The sequence below is a fragment of the Carcharodon carcharias genome, chromosome 17, assembly GCF_017639515.1.
Source record: "Carcharodon carcharias isolate sCarCar2 chromosome 17, sCarCar2.pri, whole genome shotgun sequence".
Taxonomy (NCBI): domain Eukaryota; kingdom Metazoa; phylum Chordata; class Chondrichthyes; order Lamniformes; family Lamnidae; genus Carcharodon; species Carcharodon carcharias.
In genome coordinates this window covers 73896589-73910009 of record NC_054483.1, presented here as the reverse complement: position 1 = coordinate 73910009, position 13421 = coordinate 73896589, and the positions used below count along the sequence as shown (strand labels likewise).

At 39.3% G+C, this 13421-nt stretch overlaps 2 protein-coding genes across 4 annotated transcripts in view; one reads left to right on the top strand and one right to left on the bottom strand.

Annotated features, from left to right (window-relative positions):
* The window catches only part of acsl5 (acyl-CoA synthetase long chain family member 5), a 56161-nt gene that overhangs the window by 34572 nt on the left and 8168 nt on the right, over positions 1-13421 (top strand). For all 3 annotated transcript variants that reach the window (XM_041209647.1, XM_041209648.1, XM_041209649.1), the window contains exons 8-15: positions 1108-1140; positions 2212-2263; positions 4440-4513; positions 7481-7558; positions 7935-8069; positions 9710-9844; positions 12523-12618; positions 12909-12981. In XM_041209647.1, the coding sequence (XP_041065581.1) occupies positions 1108-1140; positions 2212-2263; positions 4440-4513; positions 7481-7558; positions 7935-8069; positions 9710-9844; positions 12523-12618; positions 12909-12981 (676 nt within the window). The remainder of the gene's footprint in view (positions 1-1107; positions 1141-2211; positions 2264-4439; positions 4514-7480; positions 7559-7934; positions 8070-9709; positions 9845-12522; positions 12619-12908; positions 12982-13421) is intronic.
* Positions 8509-13421, bottom strand: part of zdhhc6 (zinc finger DHHC-type palmitoyltransferase 6) — a 42852-nt gene continuing 37939 nt past the window's right edge. Inside the window, exon 12 of the mRNA XM_041209657.1 lies at positions 8509-9538. The gene's annotated coding sequence lies outside the window, so the exon portion shown is untranslated. The remainder of the gene's footprint in view (positions 9539-13421) is intronic.

The following is a 13421-nucleotide window of genomic DNA, read 5'->3' as shown; positions in this document are numbered from 1 at the left end:
AAATTTAAATCCTTTTGAGAAGATCCCACAATCATGAAACTCTTTACAGCTGTAGTTCACCTTTTTGGGTGTCCCTCTTGGTACTGTTGCCATGGAAAATTGGGCCCTTTAAGGTACAGGTTATTGAACCAGGCAAGAAGTGTATTTGTTGAGCAGATTTTTCTGCTCTGGAAGAATTTTGACATAAGTAAAGGATGGCATGAACAATGAAAATCATCCCTTGTCTCGGTATTATAGCTGGATGCGTTCAGGGAAAAGGTTACAATCCTTCTGATGCAGGACAAGACGGTTCTTGAACTCATTTGTACCCTTCTCTGTAAGAACTTTTAACAGGAGTTTCAATGGATGAAGTCTCACTGACTGATTATTTCAGTGCATTGGAATAGCTTTATAAAAATATATGTTAATTAAAGTTGGACATCTGAGGGTAATTTTCTTTTTTTAAAGTTATTTATATATAATTTTTTAATGAATGAGCAATGCACCCAAAATGAATATCTGTATGGACAATAGAATTGAATTGTATTGAATTATCCCATAATCCATTATAAGTGCTGCTGTTCACACTTGATTTTTCATTCAGTATAACCTGAATATTTATAAAACTCCACAGACGTGTATACTATATTCCAGCATCCTCCATGTTAGTTCGTGACTGTTGGCATGGTTCAGTTCATATGTGTTTTTCGTAGTTCTAAGTTTTGGAAAAAAAACTGAAAAGTACCCACTGCGGAGTTAATTTGGCCATGACAACAGAGGTCCACTGGACGATGTTGCCAACAGCGGTTGGTGACTGTGTTGAATTATAATTGTACTTGCTGCCAACTTAAGCTTCAGCAGCAAATAGAAGTTTGATTACTAAATGGTTCAATTTTTAAATGTCCCCTTTATTTGAAATGACTATCAAGAATCTAGTGTTTAGTGTGCACCACACTTTGTGTCTATAACACCAATCTATCCTCTATTTAATTTGACTCTTAAGCAAAATTTTACCATTATCTATATTGCACCCTTATTTCATTTATATGTGTGTACTTCAATGTTCTGACTCACTAAGCAATACCAGAAGAACTCCTTTAATATTAATTACGAATGGGTTTTTTCCAGGATCTTGGAAGAGAGAACCTAAGAAAACCAATTGTAAGTATATTCAATTTTAATAGGAAATTCAAATTTAATAGGAAATGATAGGAGTCATCAGTTTCACACATCCCTTTGTTTCTCTCTCCACCCCTTGGTTTACCAGAAGATTTACTGTCACATCAAAGGATTGATTACTAGATTGCTAAAATTGTAGTGTGACTTGGAAATGTAAGATGAACCAGCTCAGTCTAGGAAGTGCAGTGTTACATAGAAATTGCAATCCAGAAATGATTTGTTTGGCCCGGCCAATTTGTGTTGTTGTTTATCTTCATTGGCAAAAGTCATGTTTCACATCCCCTTTATTCCCCTTTCCTTCAACTCTGTCTAATCTATTCTGAAATGTTGATTGTTTGTGGAGTGGATTCTTCTACTCCATCCTAAAGCTCTTGCATTTAATTTTATTTGGTTCCCTTTTATTCTGTACCACTCAACCATCAAAAATAGTCTGTTTCTATCCACTCTGTTCCATTCCTTCATAATCTATCAAATCACCCTTTAATCTTTCCTTTTCGAATAAAAATAACCCCAAATTTTCAATCTTTATATTGCCACACACCAGGCAGTATCCTAGTAAATCTATTATATACACTCTATTGCCTCAACATTTTTATGGAGCATCAAAACGGAGAGCACTACAAATGAATATTTCCTAAGATTTTATAGGGGCTCTTCATTGCATCTCTATTTTGACATTCTGTGCCTCTAGACCAAAGCCCAGGATTCAAAATAGAATTTTTTTAAAGAGTATTATCCACTAGGGTGGTGATTTAATGCTTTGTTTTCCAACATCACCCATCTTACTGGCACATATAATTATCTTCTACTTCACTAAGATTAAGTTCAATCTGCCATTTTTGTGCATTCCAAGATATATTGTCAATATGCTCTTGGAACTTCTTTTCACTCATGAATTGTTTACCAATGCATGCAACTTTGTTTCGCTACTCCTGGCCATATATCTAAATCAGCGATGCTCAGTGAACAGAAATTTTAAACTGGCATTCATTTGTATAGAATATAGCCTATAAGTTGTATCTGTTTTAAAATGAGATTTAACTTGTTTTATAGCCACCAAAACCTGAAGACCTGAGTCTTATATGCTTTACAAGTGGGACAACAGGTATTTCAAGTCTTGTTTAGGTTTGAAACTTTTCTCCTAATGTGGTTTCCATGCTAAAAAGCATGTGTCATCTTTAACTGGGGTTTACAATACATAACTAGCCATCCATTGTGCGGGGAATAGAATGACTAATTCGCATACAGGTACTACTCTTGGATTCCAAAGACTTTGGTTTGAATCCAGCCAAGACAGTTCAAATCGATAAATGACCATTTTTGTTTGAAGGTCTACACTGGAAATCCAAGAGCAATGGATCTTGATATTTTGCTTTGAAAACTGTATTCTGTATGGAGGTGGGGAAAGAGTAAGAAGGAAGAGAAAATTACTGGTGCACTTGGAATTCAGATAGGGCTACATGCAGCCCATCAGAAAAGAATACCAGCCAATTTTTTTTTGTTTATCTTGAAACGGTGATGTCAATAAAGCATATCAACTTGACTTGGTATGTTGCTGGAATCAACTCTGATCCTTGACCTGTGTGGCTTAGTACTGCACCAAGTAATGTTTTATTCAGTGAGCTATAAAGGATGTATGTTCTTTCATCTCTCCGAAAAGAGTGCAACACATTACATAAAAGCATATCTGATTGTTGTATCTAATTATGCTTTTTGTACTGGATTGCCAACTGCAGTATTCCCAGCACTGATATTTGTCAAAAAAAGCAACTCCTTCAGGAGGATTTTTTTTTTAAATCCTTAAAACTTAAACCTGGGCTGTCAAGTGTTGCTTCATCCATAAGTCGGTGTAATGCTCATGTATTGTATGTAAGGCTAAACAGTTTCCTAAATTCATTCAAATACATTGCAAAAGGACTGCCTGTAGTATAAGGGTGTTCTTGCATAGCAAGGGATAATATGGGACTGGAGAACAGTACTGCCCACAGTATGATGTACAGGGTCACATGATGGCAGGCTGTGTGTAGTAAAGTCTGGAAGGACCCAGCATGTAGACAGCATCCATGCAGGGCAGTACCTTGGAGATGTATATAGTTATAGGTTACCAATATATGGTTTATATTCAACCACACAAACCTCCAGACTTTTTAGTGAGACACCAAACAACCTTACAATGCTGCCTATATCTAGAAATTTCAGGTTGACAATTAAACCTGATTAAGAAATTGAAATTTGTTTATCCAGAACTACTAAAACTCAATAGAAAGCTGTCCTATGGGCTGAATGATCAACCTTGTTTTCAATTCCTCAGTAAAAGTTCTTGTTTGTTAAATGATGTGGGGATATGTTGGGCGTGCATCTTGATGTCACCTGGCATCATTTAGACTTTCAGTTGGCGGGCGTTAAAAAACTAATTAGTTTGATTGATGGACTTGCCCGTCCAAGCTTAAGGTTAGTGGGCAGCCTGGGAGCCCAGTTGGACTTCGGAAAAATAATGAAACCTCATGCACGGGCAGGATGAGGTTTCATGAGGGCTTTTAAATGCTTATTAAATGTTTAAATAAAAGTTAAGGACATATTCCAACTCATGTGACAGTATCACATGAAGGGACATGTCAGGGAAATTTTTTTATTACCTTTCTGTCAACCTTTGAATCGGAGCACTCACTGAGGCAGCACTTTACCTCAAAGAGATCTGTGCGCTCTTTTGTGCTCATGCACGAAACAGTGCACACCCGGCCGAGGGAAGTCCGCCCCAGCCCACACAGGGACACAGGGAGCGCATAGCGCTTCCTGGTGGATATCACTCTGGGCGGGCTTTAACTGGCCCGCCCACGTAAAATGGCAGTGCCCCCCCCTGACTGGGGGCGCCGATCGGAAGGCTGGTCACCGGCGCCCGGTCCCGCACTACCCACCCCCCCCCCACAACCTGCCCCAATGGGGGGGAAAATGTTCCCCCAAAAATCTTCACCCATGAATCCTCTACAATTCTATAATGGCCATCTGAGTTTGTCCACATATGTGATTCTAAAATATTATATAAGCGTTTGTGGGGCTTAACATGACTGTCACTCTCCATTTTCCTATTTGTTTGTTTTAAATCTTAAATTGTTCTCCAATGTACTGTGGAAATAAGACTGACTATCCATCAAAGATGTTTAGCTATATTGGCTGTCTTACTTTTTTTTGAGCATGGAGAGGAGCAACAATGAGATTGTTTTGATTTTGAAGAAGGAAACCTTGGATAATGAGTAGCTGCAATTTTTCTTTGTATGAATTAGGTAACCCTAAAGGAGCTATGTTGACCCATGGGAATGTTATGTCCAATTCAGCAGCTTTCTTCAAAATAATTGAGGTTTGTATATACAAATTAGATAAATCTGGAATCCCTGTAAAAGCTGAGCTCCTTCAGTAATGAAAGATACTTTTGCGTGTAGATCGTTCTTGGTGTATCATGATCATGTTTTAAACAAAAAATATGGTTTGCTTCATGTTACTCTCTGCTTGTCTCCCACTAATTTTTTGTATTTACATCTGCCTTTGCTCTTTCAATCTCTTTCTGAGGTACTTGTTTATCCAGTCCCCCCCTCTTGCTTTAAAAACAAATGCTGGAAATACTCAGCAGGTTAACGTTTCAGGTCAATGACCTTTTTGCTTCTCAGCTGAACAGTCAGCTCTACCTGCACCTTCAGAACAGGAAATGGGGAAGGCATTGAACATCCAGTTGAGCACTATGGAAAGCAAAAAACAAAACCTATGCTGGGGAGTACTGAGGTCATGGATCAACCATGATGGAAAATATTGAGAGGTTGATTTTTCAGGCAGGTGGAGAGGGCGGGCATCATTTCCATGTTCAAGCAGCCACCTCATCAGGCGGCTCTGAAAGAAGACCCGCAAGGGAAGGGAAACAGCAGAGGTTAAAAGTCGAGAAATATTGGAATATGAGATGGACAGCTTATTTTCCAAATTCCTTATAAATTTTGTGTTTTGAGGGGTGTATGATATAATGGAGAAACTGATATCATAATTCCAAGGACCTAGATTTTTCCCAGTTAATTTAGTCTTTTTTTTATATATACGTTTGGAAAGATGGCAAAATATTTGTTCCAATTTCAGATTCACTAGTGAATTGACAAAAGATCTATTGGATATTAAAACAGAAAACAGTGGAAATATGCAGCAGATCAGGCAGCATCTGTGCAGAAATAAACAGTTTTGTTTCAAGTTGAAGACTTTACGTCTGAACGGGAAGAAGTTAGTGACGTTAAGATTTTCAGCAATTATAGAGTTGGGGGCAACGCTCCTTCTAAGCCACATGGCTGCGTAACAACCCAAAAGTTCCTGCACTGTACATGCACAAGTCCACCCCAATTACAGCACGTGCATGGCCACCCAAAAAAATAAAGAGGCTGTGCACTCCAGAAAAAGAAATTAGAGGGTATATTGGGCGGAGTCGTGGCAGAACAAAAGACAAGGTCTCTGATAGATGGGAGGCAGGGGAGATTTAAATGACAAAAGAGATGATAGTGCAAGACAAAAAGGAAGGTGTTAATAGGACAAGTAAAAAAGCAAAAATTGGGCCTAAAGGAGGTGGAAATGGCTATTGTAGAATTAACACCAATGGCTGCCATCTTAAAAAAAAGGGCAGATGTTACAAACTAAAATTGTAAAGAGTCCAGAAGGCTGTAAAGGATCTGATCAAAAGATAAAGCGCTGTCCCTTCAACATTGAAATTGTGCAGGGAGGTGGGAGTGGGACGGAGAATTTAAATTGCAGGCAACCAGGAGCTCAGGGTTTCATTTACAGACCGAATGGAGGTGTTCTTCAAAATGGTCACTAAATCTCCACTTGGTCTTGCTAAGGTAGAGGAGACTGCATTGTGAGCATTGAAAGCAGCACAAGTAAATGACTGGTTCACCTGTAAGGAGGGCAATAGTAAGGGAGGGAGTGAAAAGGCATCTTTCTCATTTGCATGGGAAGGGGCAGGGTTTTGGGGTGATTTTGGAGCAGCCCAGGGTGTTCTGCAAGGAATATTCCCTTTGGAATGCAGATGGGGAGGGAAAGCTATGTTTGGTGGTGGTATCATGCTGGAAGTGGCAGAAAGGGCAGAGGATGATCCATTGAATGAGGATGCTGGTGGGATGGAAGTTGAGGAAAAAGGGAAGGAGGGAAAGGGTCAGAACAGAAATATAATGGACACGGTAGGGAGTCAGCCATAGTGGAGGAGAATCCTTAGTTGAGAGAAAAGGATGACCAATTAGAAACACTAAGATGGAATGCTGCATCATCCAAACAGATGCAACTGAAACTGAGAAGCTAGGAGAAAGGAATAGCGTCCTTACAGAAAGTGGAGTCAGAGGGAGCGTTATCAAAGTAGCTATAGGAGTCAGTGGGCTTCTAGTAGATTTTGGCAAATAGCCTACCCCCAGAAATGGAGGTCTAGAAAGAGAAAAGTTAGAAATGGACCATGTGAAGAGAAGAGTGGAAATTGGAAGCAAGGTTGATGAAATTTGCCAGTTCGGGGTGAGACGCCTTAGACCACACTGATGGGCCAGGAGGTGTAGCAGGATTGAATATCCATGGTGAAAGGAGATGGTTAGGAGCAGGAAACTGGAAAACCTTAAATAGCCGGTGGTGGGTGGAGGGTGTGGAGGTGTTGGTTTTGGAAAAGTCGTGGATGTAACTGGGAATAAACTGGACAAGGGGAGGAAAACCTAGTAAAGACAGGAAGAAATCAATTCTGTGGGGTAGGAACAATTGAAACAGTGGGTTTCAGGGGAATACCAGATCTTTGGAAATGAGGTAGAAGAGGTCTGTGTGGAGTTGGGGGTCTATAAGTTTGGAGGCCAAGGTTGGAAGATCACCAGAGGATATGAGGTCAGTGATAGGCTTGGAAATGATGGCTTGATGTTTGGTGAAGTCACAGTCTGGGGACAATAAGATTTTTCTAATCATCACACCTCCCCCTACCCTCTCTGCCAGACCTTCTGAGCATTTCTATCATTACCTGTTAATAGTTCAGATATCCAGCACCTGCAGTATTTTGGCATAGTCATAGAGTCATTATGGTACAGGAGGCCATTTAGCCCATCGAGTCTATGCTGGACATGCCTGAAATTGAACTGATTTCTTTACAACACAGACTGGTTTGGGTCAATGATTGAGATAGCATTAACTCCAGTACTAAGACTTAGATCATTTTGCATTAAGTCTCAAAAGTAGAATTGTTTTTTTTAAATAATCACTTGCCTAACATGCCTTGAACTGTGATGAATCATTGTATTACAATAATCTAATGACCCCCTTTCTCTTATCTTAACAGTGCACATTTATCCCCAGAACTGATGATATTTCTATCTCCTATCTTCCCCTGGCACATATGTTTGAAAGAGTGGTGCAGGTAACTGTGTTCATTTTTTTGCAACTTCTTTTTGGCATGTATAGACTGGCAGTGTAAAGCCGCAGCTTTGAGATATAATTAATTCACAGGGACTAATTCTGGGCAAGAACAACGACTTAGACTTTGAGAATATTTTGGCTCCTAGTTTTACAAAATGCAAGTCTCTGTGTTTAGGCATGCATTGTTTTTGGAATACAAAGAGTAACTTGAGAATCTCAACTGGTTTCAACTTGATAATTAAGTAATCCAATTATTCAGCAGATTCCACTTATAAATGTCCTTTTTGTCAATGGTTGAAAGTAAAACATGATGATTGATCACAGGATCATGTTGAGAATGACTGACTTATTTAATGGCTATAATTGTACTGCTTCAGACAGCACTGTACTGTAGCGGTTCCAGAGTGGGATTCTTCCAAGGTGATATTCGGTTGTTGGCAGATGATATGAAGATGCTCCAGCCCACTGTCTTTCCAGTTGTGCCTAGACTACTGAACCGAATCTACGACAAGGTTTGTTCCTTTTGTTGAAACTGGTATTAAAGAAGCGGAGTTAATTTGTTTTCAGTGCAATTATTCTTCTCAATATTCTCTTGGTGATTTGCCATAATTGAACAATTAATGGATGCCTCAACACTTTTTTCTCCCCCTTTCTCCCCTCCTGTTTGCTACTAAACTGACCTAAATGAGGTATATGAGGGCTTACACCTTCCCCTTTTTCAGAAGTATCTAACCTGTGCCTTCCAATGATTGCATGATTTTAAACACATTAAACCCGAAACCTACTTCATCAACTTGACTGCACTGCACTTCCTTACATCTGTGTAATAATATGTGCTGTCACCTACTGTGATAGCAACAATATTGATTTTTCACGCTCTTTAAACTTTTTTCACCATATTGTCACTTCATTCGGAAACAAAGTAAAGATGTATTATTAGGAACTAGAGATAGTTTTAAGTAAGTTATGTTTATTTGTGTGTGTTAGAATAAGCTGTAGCATTAAGTTTAATTTATATGTTGTATCTGTGTGTTAAGAAAGGGGAAACCTGTGGTTTTGTCACTTTAGAATGCTACCTGCAAATCTGTGGGTTTGTTTGTATACCTGCTTTTTAATGAGGTTTTAGGACCCTTGAAGTGGTTTAGGGAAGTTAAAACAAAGTAGGCAAAACTGTGCTGTTGACTAGCAATAGGAGGTGCACAGAGACAGAAACAGAAAGCAGTTTGAGTTCAGTTGGTGATTATGCTCTAGGGAACAATTATGTCTCTTTCTAACTGCACATACTAGCAGATTGTTGAGGAAAAGAAGTCGAAGAATCTTAGATGAGTTGTTCTAAAGTTAAAGTAAAAGTGAATGTCAAGTGAGTTCTGAGCTCAAGGGAGATACCATGTTCTCAGCAGTCTACTGGGAGAGGGAACTGCAGGGAGCAGGTCCCGAAAGGAAAAGAGAAAGGTCTCAAGAAGACCTTTTAAGTCAAAGGACAGGAATCTGGAACAAGATCCTGTTCACTGAAGTTAAAGTTAGGAACAGAGGGAAAAGGCTCCAAGTTAAAGAGAGACAGCCGCAGGGAACGGAATCGAGCTTGCAAGAAGCCAGAAGATCCAAGGAGACAACCAAAGGTCTGTGAAGCAGTGGTGTTCTGTTGGCACAGCTGAATATCTGAGAGAGAGAGAGTGCGTGGAAGGCGAAACTTGAATGCACGCAACAATCCAGAGGAAAGGAACATCAGAAGGAGAGGTTGAAACCCTGGAGGTGGATCCTTGTGGAAGATGACCAAGTGAAAGCGTTGTTTGGGAGAAGATTCCAGAGTGAGTTCTTCGAGTGTTAAGATTGGAGACCCTTGGGAGAAAGATGGAGTTTCATGAGACCAGTTGTCTCACGGTGTGATGAACGTCTGGGGGAATTGATGAGAGATCCATAGCATCTGCTTTTGGTGGCTCTGTCACTCGATCTTGGAGTGTGGTAGCTGCCCTCCATGTTTCTAAACAAAAAATAAAAGTTAGGATCTATCAAGCCAGGTTCCCCATTGGGATCTGACTTGTCCAATAGTAACATCAGCTGGGATCATAACAGTACACAATGGAGTAATTTTGAGGTATCAGTTACAGAACTCAAGGGACTGAATTCTTAGTTAATGTCTAATTATTCACAGGTGCAAAGTGGGGCACAAACTCCACTCAAGAGATGGCTGTTGAATTTTGCTATTCGCAATAAAGAAGCTGAAGTATCCAAAGGAATTATTAGAAATGACAGTCTCTGGGACAAACTGATTTTCAACAAAGTTCAGGTAATTTATAATCTGTTTCATGTTATAAAATGACCTGACCAATGAGCTTTATTGTCTGCTTGCAGGAAAGGTACTTTATATCAGTGGTTCCTAGTTAGGGTCTTAGTTGTACTGATCGAGCATCAATCACAAATATTTGGATTCTTTAGTAATGTGTGTACTTGCAAGTTAACAAAATGTTTATTGACATTTCTATGCCTTAAAGCTCTTTCTCCTAGCATCATCTAAGTAAGCATTGGGATAGTAATATTTTTACTCTGATCTTTGCAAATTCTGCTCTATAACTGAAAATCATAAACTGTGCATGGGAGAGCAATTATTTTCAATTTTCTTCATATTAACTACTTAATACACATAAAATTAGCACTTAGTGGCCTTTCCCTTGGAACAGTCTGGTAGATCAAGCACATTATGTATTTACCATTTCATATATATGTCCACAATTTGGAAAATTTGAGTTTTTCAATTGTGAATTGTCTCTACAACATGATTAAGCAGGGAAAATCTAGCAGTCAGCTGGAATAAAATGCATTTGTTGTTAAGTTACAGCTCGTTGTTATTATATAAAATAATAAGTAGTGGTTATTTACTCTGAATGTATTTTAGAACTTGCCTGCAAACCACTTGGCAGCAGCTGGACTTCAAACTAGTACCCATAGTATGTGGAATATCATTAAGCAGTGCTTGGTATAATGAAGTCTCAGGATAATTCCAATTTTTGAGGTTGCAGTGACTGAAGTTTTGTTCAAACGTGTGGCTCAGTGCCAAATTTTGTCTCATGCTCCTGTGAAACACTGGGATACGTTATTACATTGGCTAGTTAACAATACTGAGGCTCATGGAATAGGAGGGTCAGTGTCAGCCTGGATAAAAAATTAACTTGAAGACAAAAACAGTGAGTTGTGCCAAATGGTTGCTTTTTACACAGAAGTATGGTAGACAGTGGTGTTTCCCAAGGGTCATTGCTAGGGCCACTGCTCTTTTAATATGTATAAATGACTTGGATATATAATGCAGAGTAAAATTTGCCAATGATGCCAATCTTGAAGTGTGGCGGACAGGATAACAATAGACTGCCACAGGACATGGGCTAGCAGAATGGGCAGACAAGTGGCAGATGGAATTTAATATCGAGAAGTGAGGTGGCAAAAGGGTTGAGAGGATATCACTGAAAAGAGAGACAGTTGCCAAAGCATGAGTGCACTAATAGTTACACTAAAGATCAATGTAAGGTAAACAGCCGGGTTCATAACATGGATCATTCACACTTGCTAGGAGCAACATCCATTCATATGCAGAGACCCATTCTCTGCAACAAAAATGAATATGTTGAAACCTTGCATATTTTTAGAATCACCTAGGAGCTTGGGGAACCTATAGTTCCCAGTTGCTTCTTCCATATCAATACCTTGGCCAATTGATATTGACTTGCCAACCAATCAGCACCCTTTCTAATAAATTGTTTTTTTTTATAAATTGGTGAGATTGTTTGTTTGAAATTTGGCATTTTTGCTTTTGCCCTGATGAGTGCAAGACAAAACTTCAGCAACATGTCTCACTTTTGCAGCAATATTCCATTCCGTACTGCCAAGCAGCAGAAGGGAGAAGCAATATATACTTAATGGTATAGTTCTAAAGTGAAAAAAAGGGACAGAGTGACTTGGGGGTAGGGATGCAGCATCATATGCATAGATCTTCTAAGGTAACGGGGTATAATGAGACAATAATTAATAAAGTATATGGAATCTTGTCTTCATAATGGAGGTATTGAGTATAAAAGCAGTGAAGATATTTCGAACCTTGTATAAAGCTCTGGTTATACTCCACTAGAATATTGCCTCTAGTTTTGGTCACCATACTTGGGAAAGATGTGAGGATCCTTGAAAGAGTGCAGAGGAGATTTACCAGAATGGCTCCAGGGATGAGGGATTTTAGCTACAAGGTTAGATTGGAGGAGCTGGGATTGTTCTCTTTGGACCAAAGGAGATTGAGGGGAGGTTTGATAGCAGTTTATAAGACAAGTGCAGATTTTATATAAGGCAGACAAGGAAAGCTGTTCCCATTAGCAATGGTATAAGGTCTAGGGGGTACAAATAAAATTTTGGACAAGGGATGCAGGATGGGCGTGGGGTCTGAGAGGAAAAACTTTTAGGATCATAAGAACAGGAGTACGCCATTAGGCCCCTCAAGCCTACTCTGCCATTCAATAACATCATGGCTGATCTGATAGTGGCCTTAACTCTGTTTTCCTGCCTCCCTCCATAACCATTGACTTTCATGCAGTGGGCAGTAATGACCAGGATCTTGCTGCTTATGAAGGTGGTGGAAGCAGAGATAATCAATGATTTCAAAAGGAAATTAGTTGGGCACTTATGGGAAATAAACTTCCAGGGCCATGGGGATAGAGTAGAGTAATGGAACTCTATAGAGAGCCAACATGGACTCAATGGGTCACCTCCAGTGCCATAATGGCTCTGAGTCTATTTAAAGGTGCCACATAAATGCAAAATGTTTTTATATTTGTATATAATATATTAAATTGTACATGAGCAAAGTACCATTACTAAGGACTTATTGCCAATACGTTGTATGTCTTAGATTAATACTCAGAATTCATTCTTTGTCTTTTTTTGATAAGAATTTAAAATATTTATTTTTAATTATGCTGTGTACTGAAGGCTACAATGGGAGGACGTGTCCGTGTAGTGGTAACAGGAGCAGCTCCCATCTCCCCTTCTGTTCTCACATTCCTTCGAGCAGCACTGGGTTGTCAAGTAAGTATAGATTCCAGGCTGATTTGTGCTTTCTTATTCATCTACATTCACTTCAGATTTTAATTCTGCATTGTAAACTGTTTTAATAATTGTAGGTTTCCCTTTTAGAAAGTGAGTTCAAATTGTATTTGTGGAAGTGCCTGAGGTGGAAAAAAAGGTCTAAAAGTGTAATGAAGAGTTATTGTCATGAGTGCATAACTTTGAGATGCTTTTCCAAATAATGGTAAACTAGTTTGTATTACTTCAAGACACCAGGTAAGCTGGGATTCACTGTTTTTTTTTTTGTCTAGATTTTTGAAGCATATGGACAAACTGAATGCACTGCTGGATGCACCATCTCAATGGTTGGAGATTCTACTGCAGGTAATCCACTTTTCAGACAGCCCCTCTCCCTCCCAGTCTCCCCTCAAAGAACTTAAATATCAATTGAAATTTCACTTTCAAATCCTCGTCTAAATCGATGTTATCTGTTTGGTAGTGATGAGTTTAGAATTGGGCTATGAATAATCAAACCCTTAATTAGTCAACTATTTTAAGCTTAAGTGACATGCATTCTATATAGTTTTAATGTAATGGGAACCATCCTAAGGGAACTGGCTCTCAGTGAACCAGAGTTGTGAAAGCTTTGAATGTCGATAAGGACATGGGGCTGGAGAAGGCTGTGAAGGTGTGTTTGGGATTTGAGGAAACTGAGGCCCAGGGAACATAGGAAGGGTAGGCCATTCAATCCCTTAAGCCTATGCTGCCATTCAATGAGATCAAGGCTGATCTGTGACTTAATTCCATAGAACTAGCTTTGACAC